Source organism: Pipistrellus kuhlii, unplaced genomic scaffold (assembly GCF_014108245.1).
Source record: "Pipistrellus kuhlii isolate mPipKuh1 unplaced genomic scaffold, mPipKuh1.p scaffold_m20_p_1, whole genome shotgun sequence".
Taxonomy (NCBI): Eukaryota; Metazoa; Chordata; class Mammalia; order Chiroptera; family Vespertilionidae; genus Pipistrellus; species Pipistrellus kuhlii.
In genome coordinates, this window is record NW_023425404.1 from 20,581,400 (window position 1) to 20,603,614 (window position 22,215).

General features: G+C 36.9%; 1 protein-coding gene across 1 annotated transcript in view; it reads left to right on the forward strand.

Annotated features, from left to right (window-relative positions):
• KCNH5 (potassium voltage-gated channel subfamily H member 5) overlaps window positions 1–22,215 on the forward strand; it is a 252,358-nt gene that overhangs the window by 138,203 nt on the left and 91,940 nt on the right. Inside the window, exon 8 of the mRNA XM_036434639.2 lies at window positions 14,279–14,478. Coding sequence (XP_036290532.1) covers window positions 14,279–14,478 — 200 coding nt within the window. The remainder of the gene's footprint in view (window positions 1–14,278; window positions 14,479–22,215) is intronic.

A 22,215-nucleotide genomic window follows, 5' to 3' on the forward strand; every position in this document is an offset into this window, starting at 1 on the left:
CTCAGAAGAGCAAAAATAAGTAAGAGTTTCATTTCTGTAAGTGCCTCAAAAAAACAGTAGTTAATAAAATTCAAAGAGCATTGAATTATTAAACAATCATACTCCAAAAAAATAGTATTTGTGGCGTAGCCAATTGGTCAAGTCATTTCTACTGAGTGCCCAAGGATTATAACGTACTGATACATGCTTGCATCTTTGATTTGTGTATAGTTCTCCTTTTTCAGGTAAATCATATGAATTTGCAGCGATAATTACAAAAGGGATTTATTTCACGCAACAAGAGCCCCATTGTGGCCTGTAAATTGGTAAAACATGAAGGACTATCTAACCCACATCCACCATGTAATTATATTATTAAGCAGCTGAGTTTTCCATTTCTTTTGTCCTCTCCAGAAAAGCCTAATATTACTCGGTTGTTACCATTGGCATGCGATCATTGGCAAAAAGGGCAATAAGGAGGCTGCTGTAGTAACTCAGCTGAGAGATGATGAGTGCCTAAACCTGGGCAGAGGGAATATGGATGGGGAGTAGAGACAGATTTCTCACCCCTCAGTGGAGACTAAGGCAAACCCTTGTTTGTCCAAAGGATTAAATGTGAATGTGAAAGCACCTATAAATTGTGAAAGCTGGGGAATCTTAGGTGGCATCTTTCTTCTTCTTGATAGTGTTAATGACAGCTGTCAGCCTCAGTCACCCAACCTCTTCATGTAAATATTCACTTTTAACCTACTGTCGGCTTTATGGACTGCCTGCTAGGAGCCCTGAAGATCTTTTTCATCACATGCTTATTGTGGTTGACATTTCTGCCACAGTGATGTGCCTAGTGGAATGAATTTGGTATGGCTTTATTCCATGCACGTCAGACCTTGACAGTAATGATTTATTGAAAAGGTGAACATTTGGTACCAAGTGTTATCAGGAAAGAAAGAAGCCTGGTAATATGGGAGATAGAGAACTTAGTAATACATCATGTAGTGTTTCATGGGGTACACAGTCTTGCAAATTAGAAAGATGAGGATAGTTTTTTCAAATAAAAAAATTTGAAGCCTTTTAAATCAGTGCCATTTCTGTTGATATAACAGGTTGGTGTTGCTCCATTCAATATAGGCATTGAACTAAGTTTTCCTTTCTAGCTAACTCCCATTGAATAGTTTTAAGGTAGTAAGTTTCTGTAGCCAGCATACTCAAAGTTTCTATGAATCAAAGTTCTCAGAAACCATAAGTGGAATAATATATTCTGCTCTTTAATCTCCAGATGATGGATTTTTTTCATCATATATTATGTCATGGGTTTGTTCTCTAATCTATATATATAAAAGCCCAGTGACTGGAATAGCAGAACAAACAGAATGACTGGTGGCTATGATGTGCACTGTGGCAGCCAACCAGCCTGATCTGGGCCCCTATTGGCCTCCTTCCAGACAGCTGGCTCAGCCCCGGATTGGCTCCCAACACCCCGATTGGGGGCAGGGCTGGCCAACTGCCTTAGGTTTCTCCCCCCACCTCCCTCCACCCTACTCTCCCACCCCCCGCGACAGGCCCCGTGGGGGCCACCTGGTCAGACCCCACCTGTGCACAGATTCGTGTATCAGGACTCTAGTTTGATAATAATGTGATTGCCTTATACATGATACTCTCTTGGTGATTACTCATTCTAAGATTTAATTATGTTTTAACTTAGGATGGGATATTATCTTTAAAAGAAGTCAGCGAAGTACCCTTTCATATGTAAATCCATGCTAATAGTGCATGTTATCTTCAGTTAATTTATTGCTGCAAGCAATGCATAACTTCTAGAAAATGCACAGTTCGTGGAAAATACACTATCTTGTCTACGATAAATTTATAGTTTATGTAAAGAAGTAAAGGTATACAACTATGAATTTATTTACAAAAATAATTGAGAAGGTATAAATCAACACAACAGAAGATAGTACAAACTGAAAAAGCAGAATGCCAAGATATGACCACCCTTCCCAGGCCCTCCAAGAATATGGGTTCAAGTACTCTGTCTTGCTGATTCTTCCTGAGGACTTTTGGTTAACCTGTCAGCCACTGGTCTATTTCTAATCCTTATCATTTCCTTTACACAGAGATGGTGATCAACTTGGTAGTTTATTTGCCCAGTTTCAGTCTCTTTTTCATGCCAGGACTTTTCTAAAACCACAGAGTAAGCTTTTTCAAATAGCATTTTATCCCTTATTCAACAAACACTGACATCAGAGTCATAAGACCCACAAATCCTAGTGGCAGGGGAATGCATGGAGTCTGTGCCCCAAAATCCAACAAGCCGTGGCTAGAGAAAGTGCTGATCCATGCCAACTCATGTATTGTCCTTCACCTTGCTCTCTGCCATTACCTATATTAGTGATTTTCAACCTTTTTTTTTTTTATCTCATAGCACACATAAACTAATTACTAAAATTTTTCTGCATTCCAAAAAAATGTATCTTTTGCTGATTTGACAAAGAATAGGTATACTTGTCATTTATTCACACCAGATGGCTATGTGTTAGGCTGTTTTCATTTTTTAAAAAATTTTACAATCTAATGGAAAATAGGTCAGTTGCGTGTTTTAAAAATTATTGTGACAAATCTGTTGAGATTAAATTCCAAGTTTGGCTTCATCACCTGTCACTCTTACTCTTTTTCTTTCTTCAAGGAGACATTTCATGACTAGTTTCTCCTGTACCTTTACCCAATGACACTGGTTGATGTAGCACTACTAGTTTTTAGGTTTGAGAAAATGGGTTTCTCAGCTGCTGGCCTGCGTTAGCATCCTGGGATTGTAGCACCAGTCCCCAGTATGTCCTGATGTCTGTACCTCCTCCCTCCTGCCTGCTGCAGTGATTATAAAATAGTTTTCTATGGAGATATGTAAAAAGTTCATACTTAAGAAGTTTTGGTCAGACCACTGACAGATAAGCAACTAACATTGGCTACAACAGGTCTTCTATGGGAGGGAATGATTGTTATTTACTATTTTAACTTTAAGGCTCATACAGATGTTAGGCCATGTAGCTGTTGAGACTAAATTCTGGTCTTATTTGTTTCCTTATATTTATAACTAGGGGCCCAGTGCATGATTTGTGCACCTTGAAAGGAACAGTGGGCCGAGAGGCTCCTGTGGGCACAGGGGCAGGTCTTGTCCCGTCCTCCACACCCCTGAGCAGCCCCTCCTGCTGTGGGCCCCAATTCCCTGTCTGCTGGCAGCCCTGCTCCCGCTGTTGCTGCTCCCACACGTTGACAGTGCTAGCCCTGCTTGCACCGCTGACAGCGCTGAGTGTGATTGGGGCTGGTGCCAGCACTGGGTGTGAGTGGCAGCTCTGGCACCGACAACTGAGGTGAGGGAGCCATTGCTGGCAGTTGGTAGGAAAGGCAGCTGCTGGTCCCGATCATGCCTCAGGAGCAGGGGGAAGGGGAGAAGCCCTGAGGGCCATTGAGACCAGCAACCCCCACCCGCCCCTCGCACCCGCTGTTGGCTCTGAGCGATCGGGGCCAGTGCTGGGCACCTGCAGCAGGTGTGAACAGTAGGCAGGACCACTTTGTGTAGGAGCAAAGAATTTTTAGTAACCAGCAGAGGCTCACCCTGATGACAACGACCAGTGCCTCGCCTTGGTCTGGTGCCCCTGCTCACCTGCTCCACCATCCTGCTGTGGCTGATGCCTGCCATGTTCCATGCTCTGCCTCCTGCTGCTGACACCCACCATGTTCCATGCGCTCCCCCTAGTGGTCAGCACATGCCATAGTGACCTGTTATTCGATTGGTTGTTCAGTCATTTGGTCTATTTGCATCTTAGGGTCATATATATATATATATATATATATATATATATATATATATATATATATATATATTAGGTTAAAACAGTAACTCTTTATGAAAGCTTATAAATCTCCCTTTCTGAAAAATGCAAATAACTTTTTCTTTTTCTAAAACTGGTGTATGCTTACTACAAAAAATCAAATATTGCAGAAAATTTAAAGAACATAAAAATCACTGCAAATACTATTGCCCAAAGAGTGAAGTTAAGTAACTTTTTTTTTTCTAACAAAACCACACCATTAATATTTGCTAATATGTGCCCAGAAGGCCCATCATCATTTTGATGGTTTCAGTTGTATTGTTGTTCCATCATTTGTATCACACAATCTTCATTTTTGAACATTTTACTTTTTTTTTTTTCATTATGAAAACATTTCAGCCGAAGCCGGTTTGGCTCAGTGGAAGAGCGTCGGTCTGGGGATTGAAGAGTCCCGGGTTCGATTCTGGTCAGGGGCATGTACATTGGTTGCAGGCATGTCCCCAGTGGGGGGTATGCAGGAGGCAGCTGGTCGATGTTTCTCTCTCATCGACGTTTCTAACTCTCTATCCCTCTCAATTCTTCTCTGTGTAAAATCAATAAAATATATATTTAAAAAAAACATTTCAGTGAACATTTTATTGCACTCATTTTATAATGCTACCATATAACTTCCAAGAAATGGAATAACTGGGCTAAATGGTACAATTTGAATTTTTGATCCATACTTGGTACAGGCAAATCTTCTTGATTATTTTCTGATAGAACCCTTTTCTACAATAATAAATATTATTTATATTACTTTTATAAACTGTTCAGTTTCAACAATTGATATACCCAGGTTGTAATATTCTTGGAATTGATTAGCAAGTAATTTTTGCTGTAGCCATAGCCTTTGTGATTTTGCTCATCTTAATAGAAAGTTTCCCCTCCATCTCTTCAAACTGTCAAGTCAGAATACTTCGACAATACTCTTAGTCAGATTAGACCTGGGACAGTTTTTAGGTCCTTGTCTACTTTGCTACATAAGGAGAATCTTTTAAATTTAATCCAACTTCTGTTTTTATGTGTTCTTTAGTTTCATGTTCAGAATTATGCTGTCAATATGTAGATTTTTAACAACTTTAAAAGGTACTTGCTTTTAAGAACTTCATTATATATAGCAAAATATGTTAACATATACAAAGAAACTTAAATATATAAAGCAAGACATATCATTACTATCTTAAGAAGTGAGGTATTGATAGGTTCTGTCTGAAAAATAAGAGAAGTTCCTTGACCTGTAATGATCAGAGAAGGTTTTATGAAGGAGATAATAAGCCTTGAGAATGGCTGGGATTTAAAAAAGGAGGGCTTTCATTCACAGGGGAGAGATCAGTTACCTATTGCTGTGTAAGAAATGACTCCAAAACTTAGTGAAGTAATACTGCCATGATTTACTACTTTCCCTTGCCCTACTGGTCTAATGGGTTCTTCTGCTCCTCTTGCTTGGGCTCCCTCTGGCAGCTACATTTAGTTGGCACCTCAGCTGGGGGCTTGGCTCCCCTGGCACCATAGGATGAAAAGACCTCTCTATCCTTGCTGTCTTGCTCAGTACAACCCAGGCTTTTTCAGGAGTGGTGGTCTCAAGGCAGCGTTACAAGAGAGTACAAATCAAACATGAAGGTTCTCTTAAGGTCTAGCTTTGGAAGCTGCATAATATCATCTCTGCCACATTCTATCGAGATAAATGAAGTCAAAGCCAGCACAGATGAAAACAAATAGATTTTGGTGGAAGAAGCCCTGAAGTCTTCTTACAAAGAGATGTACATATCAAGATAGGAATAATTTGTGGTCATATTTTGAGATTCACCACAAAGGAACTGAATGAATAAATATTTGGACACAAGAATAAATTATATTGAGTCAACAAGAAGATAGGTTATGACACTATTTCTCAGAGGATACGAGAAGCTCTTGGCTATTCTACAGGTATTATTTTTAGGATTACCAACAGGTTATTTAGGTTGTTAGCAGTGGATAAATAATACATGTGGTTTGGCACAAAGGTGTTTCAATATTATGTCAAATTATTATATTTAGTACTTCCATTTAGTAGGTAACACCTACTATATAGAAATGTAAAAGGAGTAATATTATTACTCTATTGCTTCTTTTCATATCCTAGTGCTAAAGATTAGAGAAATGATTGAGAGTATCATTACTGAAAAGTAAAGATCACCAAAAAGTAAGGAAAATATATATCTAGTACAAAATAAACAGAGAACAACCATAAATTTTAAAAACTCAATTTTTTTTTTTTTACCATAGTGAAACTGCTGGATTCACTGTACATCCTCGTTATTTTTCTGTAGTTGATAAAGCTACACTTACAACTAGGTAAAACAGGTAGATCTATGCATCTTATAATTTGAAAAACATAGGATTATCTCTGCATCAAATCATTGGGTTGCTGTGGTATCTAAATCTCACCATTGTGGTTTCCTTATTTTGTATTTTAAAGTTTTTAAAATAAAGAGATACAATATAAATATCCTGAAAGTACCACATGTGTCATTACCATCTATTCATCAGGCCATATTATAATTGAAGTCTGGGTGTGTGTGTACACATGTATCAATGGAGATGATAAGTAGAAAATGTGCCTTCTCCTAACTTAAGAGAGGAAAACATATTGGGAACAAAACTGAAGCACCAAAAACATAACCTACATACATAATTTGTGAAATTTTATATCTTCAGTGGTTTGTTTTTTTTAAAATATATTTTATCGATTTTTTTTCACAGAGAGGAAGGGAGAGAGATAGAGAGCTAGAAAAGTCGATGAGAGAGAAACATCAACCAGCTGCCTCTTGCACACCCCTTACTGGGGATGTGCCCGCAACCAATGTACATGCCCCTGACTGGAATCAAACCTGGGACCTTTTAGTCCGCAGACTGACGCTCTACCACTGAGCCAAATCGGTTTTGGCCCTTCAGTTGTTTCTTAAAACTATAAAAATACCAAATTTTAAACATAGAAAATGAAAACAAAATCTCCTTAATTGAAAAAAAAAAAAAAGGGTCCATCATGCTATCTTTTCCAAGGTGGAATACTGTTTCTTGTGTTTGTGCTGGCCCTTGCCCATCTTTATGTTACCTGACACAAATATATCTTCTTTGTGTCATTTATGTTCAACTAAAGTTTTAGCCTTTTTTTGGTAACTATGATTTAAAAAATAATGTCAAAATAAAAGCATCTTCTTTTCCTTCTGGCATGACTGAGTGACTCTATCACTGGCGGTCTCTGTGTATGTGCCTGTTTATTTCCCAACCCCTCATGTTGATTCTTCCTCTGCTTCTTTCTAACCTGGTTTAAGAATTCCTGAGAAACATGGAAGAGTGACTGGTGTCCCAAGGTTGGCATATCTAGGAGTACCCTTAATTAAAATTGTGTCCAGTACCTAAGACAGCCCTCCAAAGATTGTGTGTGTGTGTGTGTGTGTGTGTGTGTGTGTGTGTGTGTGTGACTGAGGTAGTCTTTGTATCAGGTGCTGGGTTCATCTAAAGATAATATACAATTTTAATCTTTGGTTGCCTGACAGTTGATAAATTTTGGGACTTTTTGTTTGACTCATAATAAATGATTCTGAAATGATGAGATAAGTATTCATTGACATCTATTATTATTGATCCCCCTATTTATCAGGCTTTGTTCTATCTTGCCTAGTTCATCTTTATCAGTTATAAAAACTTCTATAGCTATTTAAGCAATGTTAGTGTACTAGTTTTATTAGAATCAAATGAATTGTGCTAATTATAGAGAATAAAGAAATTATTTATTTACTTACATAAAGATAGAGTAACTATCATAGAAGGATAAAGTGGAGATAAAGCTATATTGATCCTTTAATTATTTGTTTTTACTAATTATTAATTTCTTGGAGTTCTTTTGAAAATAACAACCTTTCTATTTATCCTCCTCTCTCCTTTTCTAATATATTTGACCTTATAGTAGTAATTGATGAATATTGGTTCATGATTAACTTTCTAAATTGACTCTTTAGGGTATATAGGAAATATCAATAAGCATTGAGGCTAATTTAATGGAGTCAGTTGTATTGTAATCATGGGGTCAGCCATAAGCTGGTGCAATCTGTCCAATTTATGCAATAATTTGTTAAGTTCTAGGATGTGCCCCTTCTGTACTCCAGCTTATCTACTAGCTGACAGTTAAAAATGATTCAGTCAACTTGCATTACCTGGAATCCCCCCTTCAAAATTCCAGCATCCCAGATACGGATAATGTATTTGTTTTTTATGATTAACACAAATAAATTAATGAGATTAGTTCTAACAGGATAATGTTCCTACTTCAGGTACTAATGGGGCATAGGCTAAGTGAAGACTGAAAGAAGACATATCTGGCTCAATAGTGGATGCCCAGAGGGTGCTTACATATATGGATTATTACAGAAGAGCATTAGGGAGATAGTAGCCGTTAAAAAAGAGCAGGAAGGAGAGTAAAACCCTGTAATGGCAAGTTTTGAAGATCAGCTTCTTTACTTGTTCTAAAGCCAACTAGAGTTATTTCAAATGTTTTAAGATGCTGTGTGCTACACATGCAATCACAGATGAGTAGAACATTTTCCTTTCACACCTTAAATATCATTATTAAATGTGGACTTTAATGAATACAAATAAAAAGGGCAATAAGTTTGGACCACTTATGTGGCTTTAAAGGTTACCAGAAGTGCTTTCTCATATTAATATTTGAAATTGCTCAGTCTAGGGCCAATGATTACTTGCCAAGGTATATAAAAGAAAGATAATTAGGAAAAGTAAATGTCAGATGTCATCACGAAAAGTCTAAAAATACAAATTATTAATAAGGAGATGAATGAATGCAATTTGACCTCAGGAACAAACAAAATGAAGTGACTGGAGAACATCCTTTCTTCAGAGATCTGTGTATCAACATCTTGTCTGTTAGCATGCACAATCATTGGAGTGGAGGCTGAGTTATAATTAATTAGCCGAACACAGATTTTTGTTGGCTCTGCAAGTTGTTTAACCATGAGAAATAAACTATAGTTTATATACTTGGAATGGTTATAAGTTTATTTGTGGATTTTTCTAAACTATGAAAAGGAAAAGATTATTAGCCTTCTTTCAAAGATTATGATTTGGAAGAATTAAATACTAATAATAGTTTTCTGTAGGAATTAGTAGATACTACTGGAGAGCAGGAATTATGTCTGTCTTTTTTTTTTTTTTTTCATTGTATCACTAGTGACTAGTGTAGTGCCTGGCATATAATAGGTATTCAGTAAATATCTACTGAATGCAAAAATGCTTGAATGAATAATGAAATCTATGATTTATGTTATTGCATCATTCAATCTTTCTATCTATGTATCTCTTTGAAAACATTAAACATTAGCTCATGACTTTAATGCTTATATTATAAACACAATGGGAAATTGTTAGTTTAAAATATAAATTACATTAAAATTTTAGAAAGCACTTTTCTAAAGGTACTGTTGGGCTCTGGTACATGAAAAGACGCTCACCATCCTCCTCTCTCAGGTTTCTGACAAGGTTAAGAACAAATCTGTCCTTATTAGAGTTTATTATTATGGTTGCATGACTAATCAAACTCAGTGGCTTGAACAAGAATAGCTATTTGTTTTACTCATGAATCTGCAATTTCTGCAATGCTAGTAGGCCATCTGGTGTCAGCAGGGTCGGTTTGAATGAGTCTGAAAAATTCACTTCTTAATGGCTCAGCAAGCTGAGCTTACATGGCTGCTAAGCTGATGTTATCAAACTACTTGCTGCACATACAATCATAGGTTGATGAAACAATTTCCTTCATAGCTTACCTATATTATTAAAAAGAATATAAGTAGAAAGAGAAGTGATGGTTGAACCTATGTAACCTCAATGTTACTTTCGTGTCTTCTCATATCAATATTTTAATTTGCTCAGTTTAAGGCCAGTGCTTAGCTGGGGCCTTAATTCCTCTCCAGGTTGACTTCTCTAGAAGAAGGCTTAGGCTTCCTCACAACATAAGAAGCAAAATTCAAGAGCAGGCATTCTAACAGTGTGGAATTGCAAGATTCAAGTTTCTTTTGTAAAAGACATATATTTTTATTGGTTTCAGAGAGGAAGGGAGAGGGAGAGAGAGAGAGCTAGAAACATCAATGATGGCAGAGAATCATTGATTGGCTGCCTTCTGCACACTCCACACTGGGAGTCGAGCCCACAATCTTGGCATGTGTCCTGACCGGGAATCAAACCATGACCTCCTGATTCATAGGTGGACGCTCAACCACTGAGCCACACCAGAAGAGCAAAATTCTAGTTTCTTTAAGCATGGGCCTAAATATTGGCATATGAGCATATTACCATATTCTATTGTTAAAACAGTTGTAGAGTACACCATGATTCAAGGGGAAGGGATATATACCCTGCTTCTCAGTGGAAAAGGTGTCAGGGAATTTGCAGCCATTTTTATTCTATCATAATTATATTCTAAATAATCCCTTTATGGTGAATAAAAAAATGTAAGACTTTTCAAGAAGTCATTTATTGGTGTGTATGCCAGAATTACTGACACCCTAAATATGGTAAGCTTTGTAACGTTAGCTTGTTTTAAGTTGCCTTAAGCCCAAAAGGTTGCAGGATGGCATATAACAATAGGCTTATCAATCAAATTTTAACAAATTAGGCTAATTATTATTATTAGAGTATGTGAATTGACTATAGAGCATCCCTTTCAAAAAGTAAAATTATATACCAAAACTCTACAAAACTGGCCAGGCCAAGCATGGGCATTCATGTTTGATGAATGACAATAGGTCTTCCCAATTTATTTATTTATCTTCATATAGTCAGGACATGTATCATCTTGACTTCTAAATATTTTATTCTGCTACCTGCATTAATAATATATATTTCTTCTATGTTTTTGTATCACCAGAGATTTTGACTTGAAAGAGAGTGTGTCTGAAAAACTATTTTCTAGGTTTTTGTTGTATGAATTTACTGGGGGGAAAAAATGTAATACCTACTATGTTTCAGGAACTGGTCTGTGTTCTGGAAATATAGCAGTTAGCAAAAAAGAGCAAGGGCTGTACTTGCACTCATGGAATTTGCATTTCTAAAGTTGAAGGTAGATAATAAACACTCAATTAATATGCAGTGTAAATTAAAGTAGTGATAAATAAGATTAAGAACATAGTCATAGTAAGGGGATTAAGTGTGATACTGGAGGAAGATGTTTAGACCAGAGGTCATGAAAGGATTTTGTGCTGAGTTGGTTTCTGGGCCGAGATCTGAATGAGGAGAGGATATTGACCAGGTAAAGATCTCACAAAGGGTGTTTTAGCAGAGAGAACAGCTAGTGAAGTTACTCTCTGAAGAGTTAATGTGTTCAGAATGTTTGAGTAGCACCAATAAGGCTAGCATGATTGGAGCAAAGGAAGTGAGAGATTACTGGTAGAAATTATGATCATTATAATATATATATATATATATATATATATATATATATATATATATATATATAATTATTTCTGTTGCATAAAAATTAATTATTTAGAAACTATTTTCATGATTATGATTATGATGATGATGATAACAATTCATAGATACTTATTCACTATTAGAATTTATTTTTTAACTTGTTTTGTATGAGTTACCTCATTTAATGCAACCCGTTTGTGAAGATTCCAGTGCAATTTTAAAGGGATGAATGATATCATAGAAGTCTAGAGATATTTAGTAACTGGCCCAAAGACACAATGCTAGTAAGTGGAAAGGCACATACTATTAAAGACTATGCAAAGGTGCTGATTAGACATGGAGAAGTGATTGAATGGAGGCTATAGTTTGAAGGTAGAGTCAAGAGGAATTGTTGATGGATTAGATGCAGGAGACGAATCAAAGAGTGAATTGACAGATGATTTGGTAGTTTCTGGTCTGAGCAACTAGGTGTGGCTTTGCAATATACTGAGGTTAAAATGTATATTTGGCTGTTGGAAAAAAGGTGTTGTAAATTAAAGAGTTCTTTTTTGGACATGGTTGACTTGACTATCTATCAGGCATCCAAGAAGACGTGTGTGTCTATAATTCAGGGCAGAGGTGTATTATCATTGAGAGAAGTTGCATATGGAGACATGCAAATTTTCTGCACTCTTTTTGCAACTTATTATAAGTAAAAATAAAATTTTTGAATATATATATATACACATATACTTGAATCTCTTACCTTAAATTATGACCTTGTTTAGGACACCATACTCACATGAAAATGGGAGTCAGAAGTGGATATCTTTGTGAATATGCCAAACTTATTGAGATGTTGATTACATTTTTCATTTATTAATGCTGCAAACTTTTAATATATTGGCAGTTTTCTTTATATTTTAGTACTTAAACTTTTCATTGGAGCAGAATGTACGCATATTTAATGTACCCACAAAGATGAAATGTGTGGTAATTTGTTACACTAAAAAGCAGTAGTAAGACACTTTGGCAAATAGAATATATTGCAAGCATTTAGGAAGCCAAACAAGTTAAATATGTCAAATAATAGGCACTTCTGTGATATTTATTGACAACTTAAAATAGCTGGGCATTTTTAAAACACATGATTGTAGCATTATTTCATTAATCCTTAAAATGCTTGTTAATTTCTTTTATATTTTTATTGACTTCAGAGGGAAAGGAAGAGGGAGAGAGAGCTAGAAACATCAATGATGAGAGATCAGTTGCCTCCTGCATGCCCCACAGTGGGGATTGAGCCCACAACCCGGGCATGTGCCTTGACCAGGAATCAAACCGCTTCACAGGTCTCTGCTCAATTCCTGAGTCACACCAGCAAGACAAATGTTCATTATTTTAAAAAAAACACATAAATTCTCATTCTTTTCTCTGAAAATGTGAAATTCCATATTTTACATGTTTTTTTCTATCATCATTTTACATATTATTTCTGTGTTTGACTTTCTTAATACCACAATGGTGGAATAGACATGTTAAGTCTGTGATTACCTCTATTTTTTAAACACAAATATTCAAAGGTTTAAAGACCCAGTTGAGAAATGTCAGCACAATATTATTCTTTCTCAGTTTTAACAAAACATCATTTACCTTGAAAATTACCTGTACTCACATCAAAATCCCTAAGTAACAGTAAAAACAACAATAAAAATAACAGCAATAACTGACTAAATACTGATAAAATTATAGCTTCCTGATGTGAAATTGTAATTTGTTGTACTCGGAGAATAATTGTTCTTAAAACTCCCCACATGATTTTCTGAAAATATTGATTATGTTAAGGATGTTAAGTTGCATCACTAGCTTGATTTCATATCACCTCTATCAAAAGGAATTTTGGTGGATGAAATGGCAAAATGAATTAGCCCATACTTTGTTTAAAGGAGTCATTTAAAAAAAATGCTTGGAGGATGTAGCATGGAAGTGATCATTGTCTGATACTCCACTTATTTGTAAAATGCTTATGGAATGTATGAGGTTACTAAACACTGTGTTTACTGAATACTAAGGTGAATAAAGTATTGCTTGCTTTCAAAAGAGCTTAGTGTTAACCAAGGGAAGGGATAGAGTGAGGGTTGTATGCAGTTGGGGGCAAGGTCAGTTTGAGCTGATCTCAGCTGCTTTTCAGAGCTTTTATAAGATCAGGTAAACATTAGTAGTCTTATCAGATGTGGAGAGAGGAGGGTTGGTAAATTATGGGTTGAGGAAGGGGATTGTAGTCAGGGGCATTACAAAACCCTCTCCCATCGTAGGCTCCTATAGATAAATAGCACTGGTCTGCAAGCTGGCTTTACTCTTCATTAAAATGATGAAATAAAACAATTTACAATACTAGTATACTGACATAAGTTTAATAACTTGAATTTTCAGGCTCTCCCAAAGTTTCCTTTTAGCTGTTAATTCCAATTGCGTTTCTCTTCAGAACCTTCTAAAAATGAACACTTTAATTTGTCTCAGTCCCTATATTTCTTATGTTATGTCAACAATATTTATAAGTAGGGAAGTGTTCCAAAAGCTAGAAGGAGCAAGCAATGAGAAAGAACATACATTTCTAAACTGTATCATCAATCCCTGGAGAATTCAAATCGATCATTCAGGAGCACAAGGCTGGAGGATGAGTTTAGATGTGAGGCTAGAATTTCCTAGGCAAATTATAATTTTGGAGCATTTAATTCTTCATGAAATCTGCTAACCACTCTCATGTTTTGCCACATTGACCAGAGTGTTGTATGCATTTTTGTCCTACTGTAGGTGACATTTACTAAACTAATACCAAATTCCAGGCACTTTTCTAAGGGGTGAACATGTATTAGCTCCTAAAGTTTATATAAAGACATCTCTGTCACACTATTCATTGAATGGACCAATATTCACATTTTCTTTTCACTTGGATATTTGTTTCATTTTCATCATTTCTTCTCTTTCAGCTCTTCTTTATGCAACTATTTTTGGAAATGTTACCACAATTTTCCAGCAAATGTATGCCAACACCAACCGATACCATGAGATGCTGAATAATGTACGGGACTTTCTGAAACTTTATCAGGTCCCCAAAGGCCTTAGTGAACGAGTCATGGATTATATTGTCTCAACCTGGTCCATGTCAAAAGGTATCGACACAGAGAAGGTAGGGGTTATCATTATCGTTGTTATTTATTTTCTGTTTCAATAGGATTCTCAAATGCCCGTAGTTTTCTCACTCACATATTGCTTATATAATTGCTTCATAAATGTTACTTTATTTGGTAAGTAACATATCAATCATATTATTGAATGCTTAGAAGGTGCAAAGCACTCAACCATTAATCATCAATTAGTACTAGTCATCATATTCAATTTAGAAATTATGGGTCCTGAAAACAGCTAATTACTGCATTTCCATAAAACACTCTCATTACCACTAGGAGTAATTTCCTACATTCCTCTAAAATTCTAACAGTGTGCCATTTCTCCTGATAGATCTTATTCTTGATTTTTTTCTTTGACCTTTTCGCTCATTTAAAATTTAGAAAACAACTTCCTGGCTTAAAAACTAAAAAGTTATGTTTGCGATCATCCCCTAAAATCTCTCTCCTTTCACATGTTTATAAAGCAACTTACAATTCTTTGTTTTTTCCCACACAAATCTATAAAATGGATACTATCCTTCCCATTCATTTGATAGCTCTAATTTCTTGCTTATTTTTTCATGAAAAATTTTAAAATGTTTCCCATCTATCTCATTTTATGGGCAAAGAAAGAACTGAAGGCCTTCTCACAATAAACAAAATCAAATTTTAAAAAAATTCTCCCTTCCTACACCCAGCTGATTCAGGTCAAATATAGAGGATGACAAATAGAGCTTGCACACAGAAGTTTTAGGGAAAACTGAATGGGAGCTACTTTACTTTATAAGCATCAGTGGGGACTTCCATTTTTAGGAACTGATTTTTGACCAATGATATTGAAACAGCACATTACCTTCCTTGCCATTTCCCACAAACTTGATTTGTTCTCTTAATCATATGAGGTTGACCTGTGGTTTTTCTATTAGACCTGTTCAACAAGTACCTTTCAAAGTCAAAGGGAAAGAGCAAATGAACAAAGTACAATAGATGTTTATTTAGGGGAATTTCATGAAACAACAAGCAGATAGTTCTTCAAGCCAGAGCAGGCATTGTTAGGAGCAGGTGGTTGAGTGGATGTGTAGGGAATGAACATGGAATTTGAAAAGTAAGGGAGAGAAACCTGCTGGTAATTATATGAAAAAATTGTGAAAGAGGGTGACATGTGCTCCTCTTAAACATTTTACAAGATGAATTTTCTACTTAAATGGCCTCTTAAAGTGGAAAATGTGACCATAGAGGAGAAAAGGACAAATTACATTTCCATAGAATTTGATTAATGTATAAACAAGCCACTATGTGGTTAGTTGGGAGGGTATCCAAAGACGGAACAGAATCCTCCTCAGGGGTGCAGATGTGAGTCAGTGTTTAAGACATCAAATGAAGGAGGTCCTTTGAGGTCCACTTTCAGTGAAACTGAGGTCACGAGGCAACTATCTACCTTGCCCATCGTCATCTCAAGTAGAAGCTTTTATTCCAGAAAATTCAGTGAGGTCACGTGGTAGACAACAGAAACACCAGTAAAAATTATGGAATAATGGCCTTTTACATTAGAAAAGAGCCAGACCAATAGCCTGTGCTTCTCCTAGATGACCTGTTCAACTGCCTGCTTTATGTCATTGGTAGGGTCTAACACATTGGCAATGGATGTTGGCACAGTACATTGTTATGACTGGCATGGGGTGCTGGCCTGGAACTTGCCATGTTGCAGGAGGTGATTTCTGTGTTCCTATTATTCACCATATTTTTTGGTTCATAATTTGTGGTCATAGAAATGTACTTCTTATCACAGTATCCATGGAATAAAAATAGATAGAAAGGCTAATATTAAAAGTGAAATAAAATTTTATTTCAAAGGAAAATACTTTTAAAGAAGTAAGTATACATATAAAATGAATTAGTTTTTGGGTAAGGAAAAAAAAAATTATGGTTGTGCCTCCTAACTGAATGGGGAATCTTTGGATAGTTTATGTTTAAAAGAAAAAGTAGATTTAAATAGCTGGTAAATACGTAAGTTTTGCTGTGTATTTTTAAAGACATATCTAAATTTATTTTAATGTAGCAGCAAACTCTCCAGGCCTTTATTATTTCTCCCAACCTATTAAGAAAATCTCCACCCAGATGCATAAGAACTAATTGTAATAGCACTGTAAGTAAGGAGACATATGCCAAAGTCTTGTCTTCAAAAGGGGGATAGGAGATTTGCGCTAATTTCATAGGCAATGGGGGTGAACTTAAAAAATATATTCATAGACTACCCACCATATGCTATACGAAACAAGAAGAAAACAAAATTGACATCCAGATCTCTGGGTTAATAGTGACCCTAAAGACCCAAATGCCTGTTGGGCATTTAGTTATTTGACAATTCAATAACCGAACACATAACTTTAAAATACTATAATAAAGTATTGAAGTATAGACCCAAGACTTAGTAGCCAAAACAAAGAAGGAGTCGATATCTCAGAACTAGACTTTACTGTGGATAAGAACCATTTATAACTTAAAGGACCATTGCAAAAATGGAATTGACTTATTATTTAATCCTATATAATAAAAGGCTAATATGCAAATTGATCAAACTGTGGAACAACCAGTCACTGTGACACACACTGACCACCAGGGGGCAGATGCTCAATGCAGGAGCTCCCCCCAGTGGTCAGTGTGGTAACACAGTGGGAGTGCTGCTTAGCAAGAAGCTGGTTTTCATGGCTGGTGAGCACAGCAGCAATGGCAGGAGCCTCTCCCACCTGCCTCTGGAGGAGCCTCTCCCGCTTCCATGGCAACACTAAGGATGTCTTGTGGGGAGTGGGCCAAAGTTATCAGTTGGACATCCCCAGTGGGCTCCCAGACTGTGAGAGGGCACAGGCTGGGCTGAAGGACCGCCCCCCCCCGAAGTGCACAAATTTTGTGCACTGAGCCTCTAGTATAATTATAAAATGAGCTAAAAATCTAATAAAATATTTAATGAGAGTCTTTCTACATGACCTAACATAAATACCCTTTTTCCCCGAAAATAAGTGTCTTATATTAATTTTTTCTCACAAAGTTGTGCTAGGTCTTATTTTCAGGGGATATCTTATCTTTCCATGTGCTAGGTCTTATTTTTGGAGGATGTCTTATTTTCGGGCCCGGTACTTGGATCGGGTCTAGGTGGGCAGTCAGACATCCCTCTCACAATTCAAGACTGCTGGCTCCCAACTACTTGCCTATGTGCCTTCCTGATTGCCCCTAACCACTACCCTGCCAGCCTGATTGAGGCCTAACTGCTCCCCTGCCAACCTGATTGCCCCTAACTGCCCGCCCCTGCAGGCCTGGTCACCACTAACTGCCCTCCCCTGCAGGCCTGGTTTTCTGCAACTGCCCTTCCCTGGGAAGTTGAGGTCCAGTCACTCTCGACTTTCCTCCCTGCTGGCCTGGTCACCCCTAAGTGCCCTTCCCTACAGGTTTGATTGCCCCCAACTGCCCTCCCTTGCAGGCCTGGTCCCTCCCAACTTCTTTCCCTTGCTGGCCATCTTGTCATGGCCTTCTTGTGTCCATATGGAGGCAGCCATCTTTGACCACATGGGGGCAGTCATCTTGTGTGTTGGAGTGATGGTCAACCTGCATATTACTCTTTTATTAAATAGGATAGAGGTCTGGTGCACAAGTGGGGGCCAGCTTGTTTGCTCTGAAGGCTATCCTAGATCAGGGTGGGGGTTCCTTTGGGGTGTGGGGTGGCCTGGGTGAGGGGCCTGTGGTGGTTTGCAGGCCAGCCATGCTCCCTGGCCCAAGCAAAGGCCCTGGTATCTGGGGTTTATTTATCTTTTATAATTGAAACTTTGTAGCCTCTAATGGAGCCAAGCCTCCTGCTCACTCTGTGGCCGCAGCCATTTTTGTTGGGATTTATTTATAGTCTATAATTGAAACTTAGCAGCCTTGAGTGTAGGCCTGTGCCAGCTAGGGTGGCAGGCAAGCGTGGCTTTCTCCATTGCCGGGGAAACCCAAGCCTCCTGCTTGCTGCAGCTCTGTAGTACTAGCCATTTGGTTGGGTTAATTTGCACACTAGCTTCTGATTGGCTGGTGGGTGTGGCTTGTGGTGTAGCAGAGGTATGGTCAATTTGCATATTACTCTCTTATTAGATAGGATATCTTTACTCTAGGATTTTTTGATAATAAGAATGAAATTGCTTATTGAAAATATAAGGGTGGAATAAAGAAAATGAATGGCTAATGACAGTAATGACATAAATTCTGTAATTGCAATAATAAAATATTAGAAATATGAATATACTTGATCTTGTAACTTTAGTAAATAGTGTCTCAATTTTAACAAATATCCCCTATTTGTTGTTAGAGACCTTTGTTAGATTTTTTTATTCCTCAATAGTCAAATACTAGTCTTATTATATTTTTATTTTATATTTTGTTGATTGCTTCCTTCAAATATTTTATTAATGATTGTTGAGAACATTTTTAACTATGAGTATATAATGAAAAATATTGGAATATAATGTATCAAAGCTAAATGTCTTTGTTCTGATGCTTCTCTTATTAGTTCAAAAGAGATATTTTTTTAGTTGGTACTACAATAGAATTTAATGATTCATTGCAGCTAATTACAGAAAAACCTTCACCCTGATTACTGAGATTTCCTTCTATCATTTCTACATTGTTTTATAGATTAAAAAAAATTAGCTTTAACCCACAAGCAAATTAATCACTGTGATTTAATTCAGTCTTAACTCGCCTTATGTGAATAATGTTTTCTCTAATTCAAAATTGTGGCATTAAAGTCAGTACTGATGTGGAAATTGTAGCATTTTTATCATGAAAGGTAGCCTTAGGCAATGTTTTTTATATATACATAAAGAACAGTATCTAGATTAATTTTGCTTGGTTGAAAGTATTTTATTGACTACTAATTACAATAGTTGCTCTAAATTCTTTTAAAATTTAATATCCAAATCAATCCCATGGGCTTTGCTACTTGTTCTCATTCTGTGCACCTAGAAGACAAAAGAAATAGGTGCAATGAATGAGAATTTAGAAGTGAAGAGATGATCATAGGAAAAAATAAAAAGCATGATGCTTAAAGCTAAAAAGTATATCCTACAGTTTGAAATTATTTTACTGGGAAATAATTCAAGTGAAGTTGATAGTTAGGGACTTCATTTTCAGCTTTGGAGATTGTATGATAAAATGTACAACTTGTATAATGTATAGACCATACATTTTTCATCATACTGGATTTTTTTTTCAGTTTATTTTGTGGAATGAAGCTTAAAATTAATTATATCATAATTTTCTAATTTTTCAATATCTTTTTTTCTAATATGTAATTTGGAAAAATCAGTAGAAAAAGCTCTTCAGTCTTCATTTCTTGTTTCATAATAAGCATAATATATCAGTTGAAAGATCTTGTTATATGAAAAGTTCTATCAGAATTATGCAAAATAGGCAAAATTATGCCTGTAGAATTAAAGAAATTTACATTTTGAATATTTTAAATTCTTGGGTTATTTTTAAATCAAATCTATCACAGAAGCACTCTGCTTCTTCCAAATACAGTAGGCAACATATTATTTTTACAACTAGAAGTAACTTCCTTTTAATCAGTTTATTTTAATATATTTATTTTTAATTTAGAAAAGCATGTCTAAATATTACTTCGTATTTTTAAAAGTGAAAAACAGGGATAACATTCTTATATATACATGACATCTTTTTATCTTTTTAAAATTATATTTTTATTGATTTCAGAGGAAAGGAAGAGGGGGAGGGAGATAGAAACATCAATAATGAGAGAGAATCATTGATTGGCTGCCTCCTGCACTGATTGAGCCCATAACCTGGGCATCTGTCCTGCTAGGAATTGAATCATGGCCTCCTGGCTCATGGTTGATGCTCAACCACTGAGCCACACTGGTCAGACTGGCATCATTTTATTGATTCAATATTTAAATACTCAAGAGGTTGCTATAACAATGTACAGCTAAACTCAAAAATGAAGGCAGCAGCCTTACAAGAACTCCACAGACAAATGTGCTGGGTTTAGTGTACTACACTAACTAATAAAAGAATAATATGCAAATTAACCATCACTCTGCCACACATAAGCCACACTCACCAACCATGCCCACCAGCCAATCAGAATGAGTATGCAAATAAACCCAACCAAAATGGCTAGCAGAAGGGAGGCGTGAGTTTCCCCAGCAACATTGGAAGCCAAGCTTTCCACACATCTGGCAAGCCTAGGCCTCCACTCAAGGATACACAGCTTTAATTATAGAAATGGTGGCAGCCATGGATGGAGTAGGAGGCTTGGCTCTGCTCCAGGCTACAAAGTTTCAATTGTAGAAGGTAAATACATTAATACCAGGGCCTCTGCTTGAGTCATCAGGGGGCGTGGCTGGCCTGCAAACCACCAATAGGCCCCTTGCCCAGGCCACTCCACCCTTCAAGGAAACCCCACCCTGCTCTGGGACAACCTTCAGGGCAAACGAGCTGGTCCCCACCCATGCACCAGGCCTTTATCCTATTTAATAAAAGAGTAAATTGCAGATTGATCATCACTCCAACACACAGCATCAAGATAGCTGCCCCTATGAAGTCAAAGATTCTGCACCCATGTGGACACAAGATGGCCACCACAAGATGGCCAGTAGGGGAGAGCAGTTGGAGGCCATCAACCCTTCAGAGGAGGGAAGTTGGGGGCAAACAGGCTGGCAGGGGAGCAGATAGACATCAATCAGGCTGGCATGGGAGTAGTTAGGGGCTGGCAGGCAGAAGCAGTTAGAGGCAATCAGGCAGGTGAGAGGTTGGGAGCCAGCAGTCCTGGATTGTCAGAGGGATGTCCGACTGCCCGTTTAGGCCCAATCCCACCAGGAAGTCAGACATCCCTCGAAGGTCCCAGATTGGAGACTGTGCAAGCTGGGCTGAGGGACATCCCCCCCACCCCTGTGCACGAATTTCGTGCACTGGGCCTCAGTATAAATATATACATGTGAGTATAGTAAAAGGAAGCTTAATTGGTCTTAAGATGCATTAAAACACTTTTATCTTCTGATCAAAAGTGGTAATAATCAGCTCAAGAGAGTCTATGTTAATCAGATTACAGATAAAATATTGTGTTCAGCTTCAAGCTGGATATTTTAAAAGAAATATTATCAAGTGGCCACACACTTACCAGAACAGAAGGTATAAAGTTCTGGGAATCTTGTTATAAGTCAAATAAGATAAAGGAAATATGAATATTAAGTTTGGCTAATTGAAGATGGGGAGAGTTATGCATATTACTTAAAATATTTGCAACAACATGGATGGGCCTTCAGAAAATTATGTTAAATGAAGTCAGTCAGTCAGAAAAAGCTCAGAACCATATGATTTCACTCATATGTGGAATATAAAACTGAAATTCATAGACAAAGACAGCAGTGTGGTGGATACCAGAGGGAGAGACGGTGATGGAAGATTATTAGATTTTGGTGGTGGGCACACAATGCAATATACAGGAGACATATCATAGACTTCTACACTTGGAATCTATGTAATCTTATTAACCAATGTGACCCAATACATTTAGTTAATTTTAAAAACTAAAATTTAAACAATATTCGAAGTATTTAAAAACACAATGATTTATCTCCTTCAGGAGGAAATGAACTACCTGCCATTAAGGATGCGGGCAGAATGTAGTACAGGTCCCCACACACAGATTGCATGGTAATTGTGTCTGAGTGCTTTTGAGTACTATTACATATCAGATATTGTTTGTAATT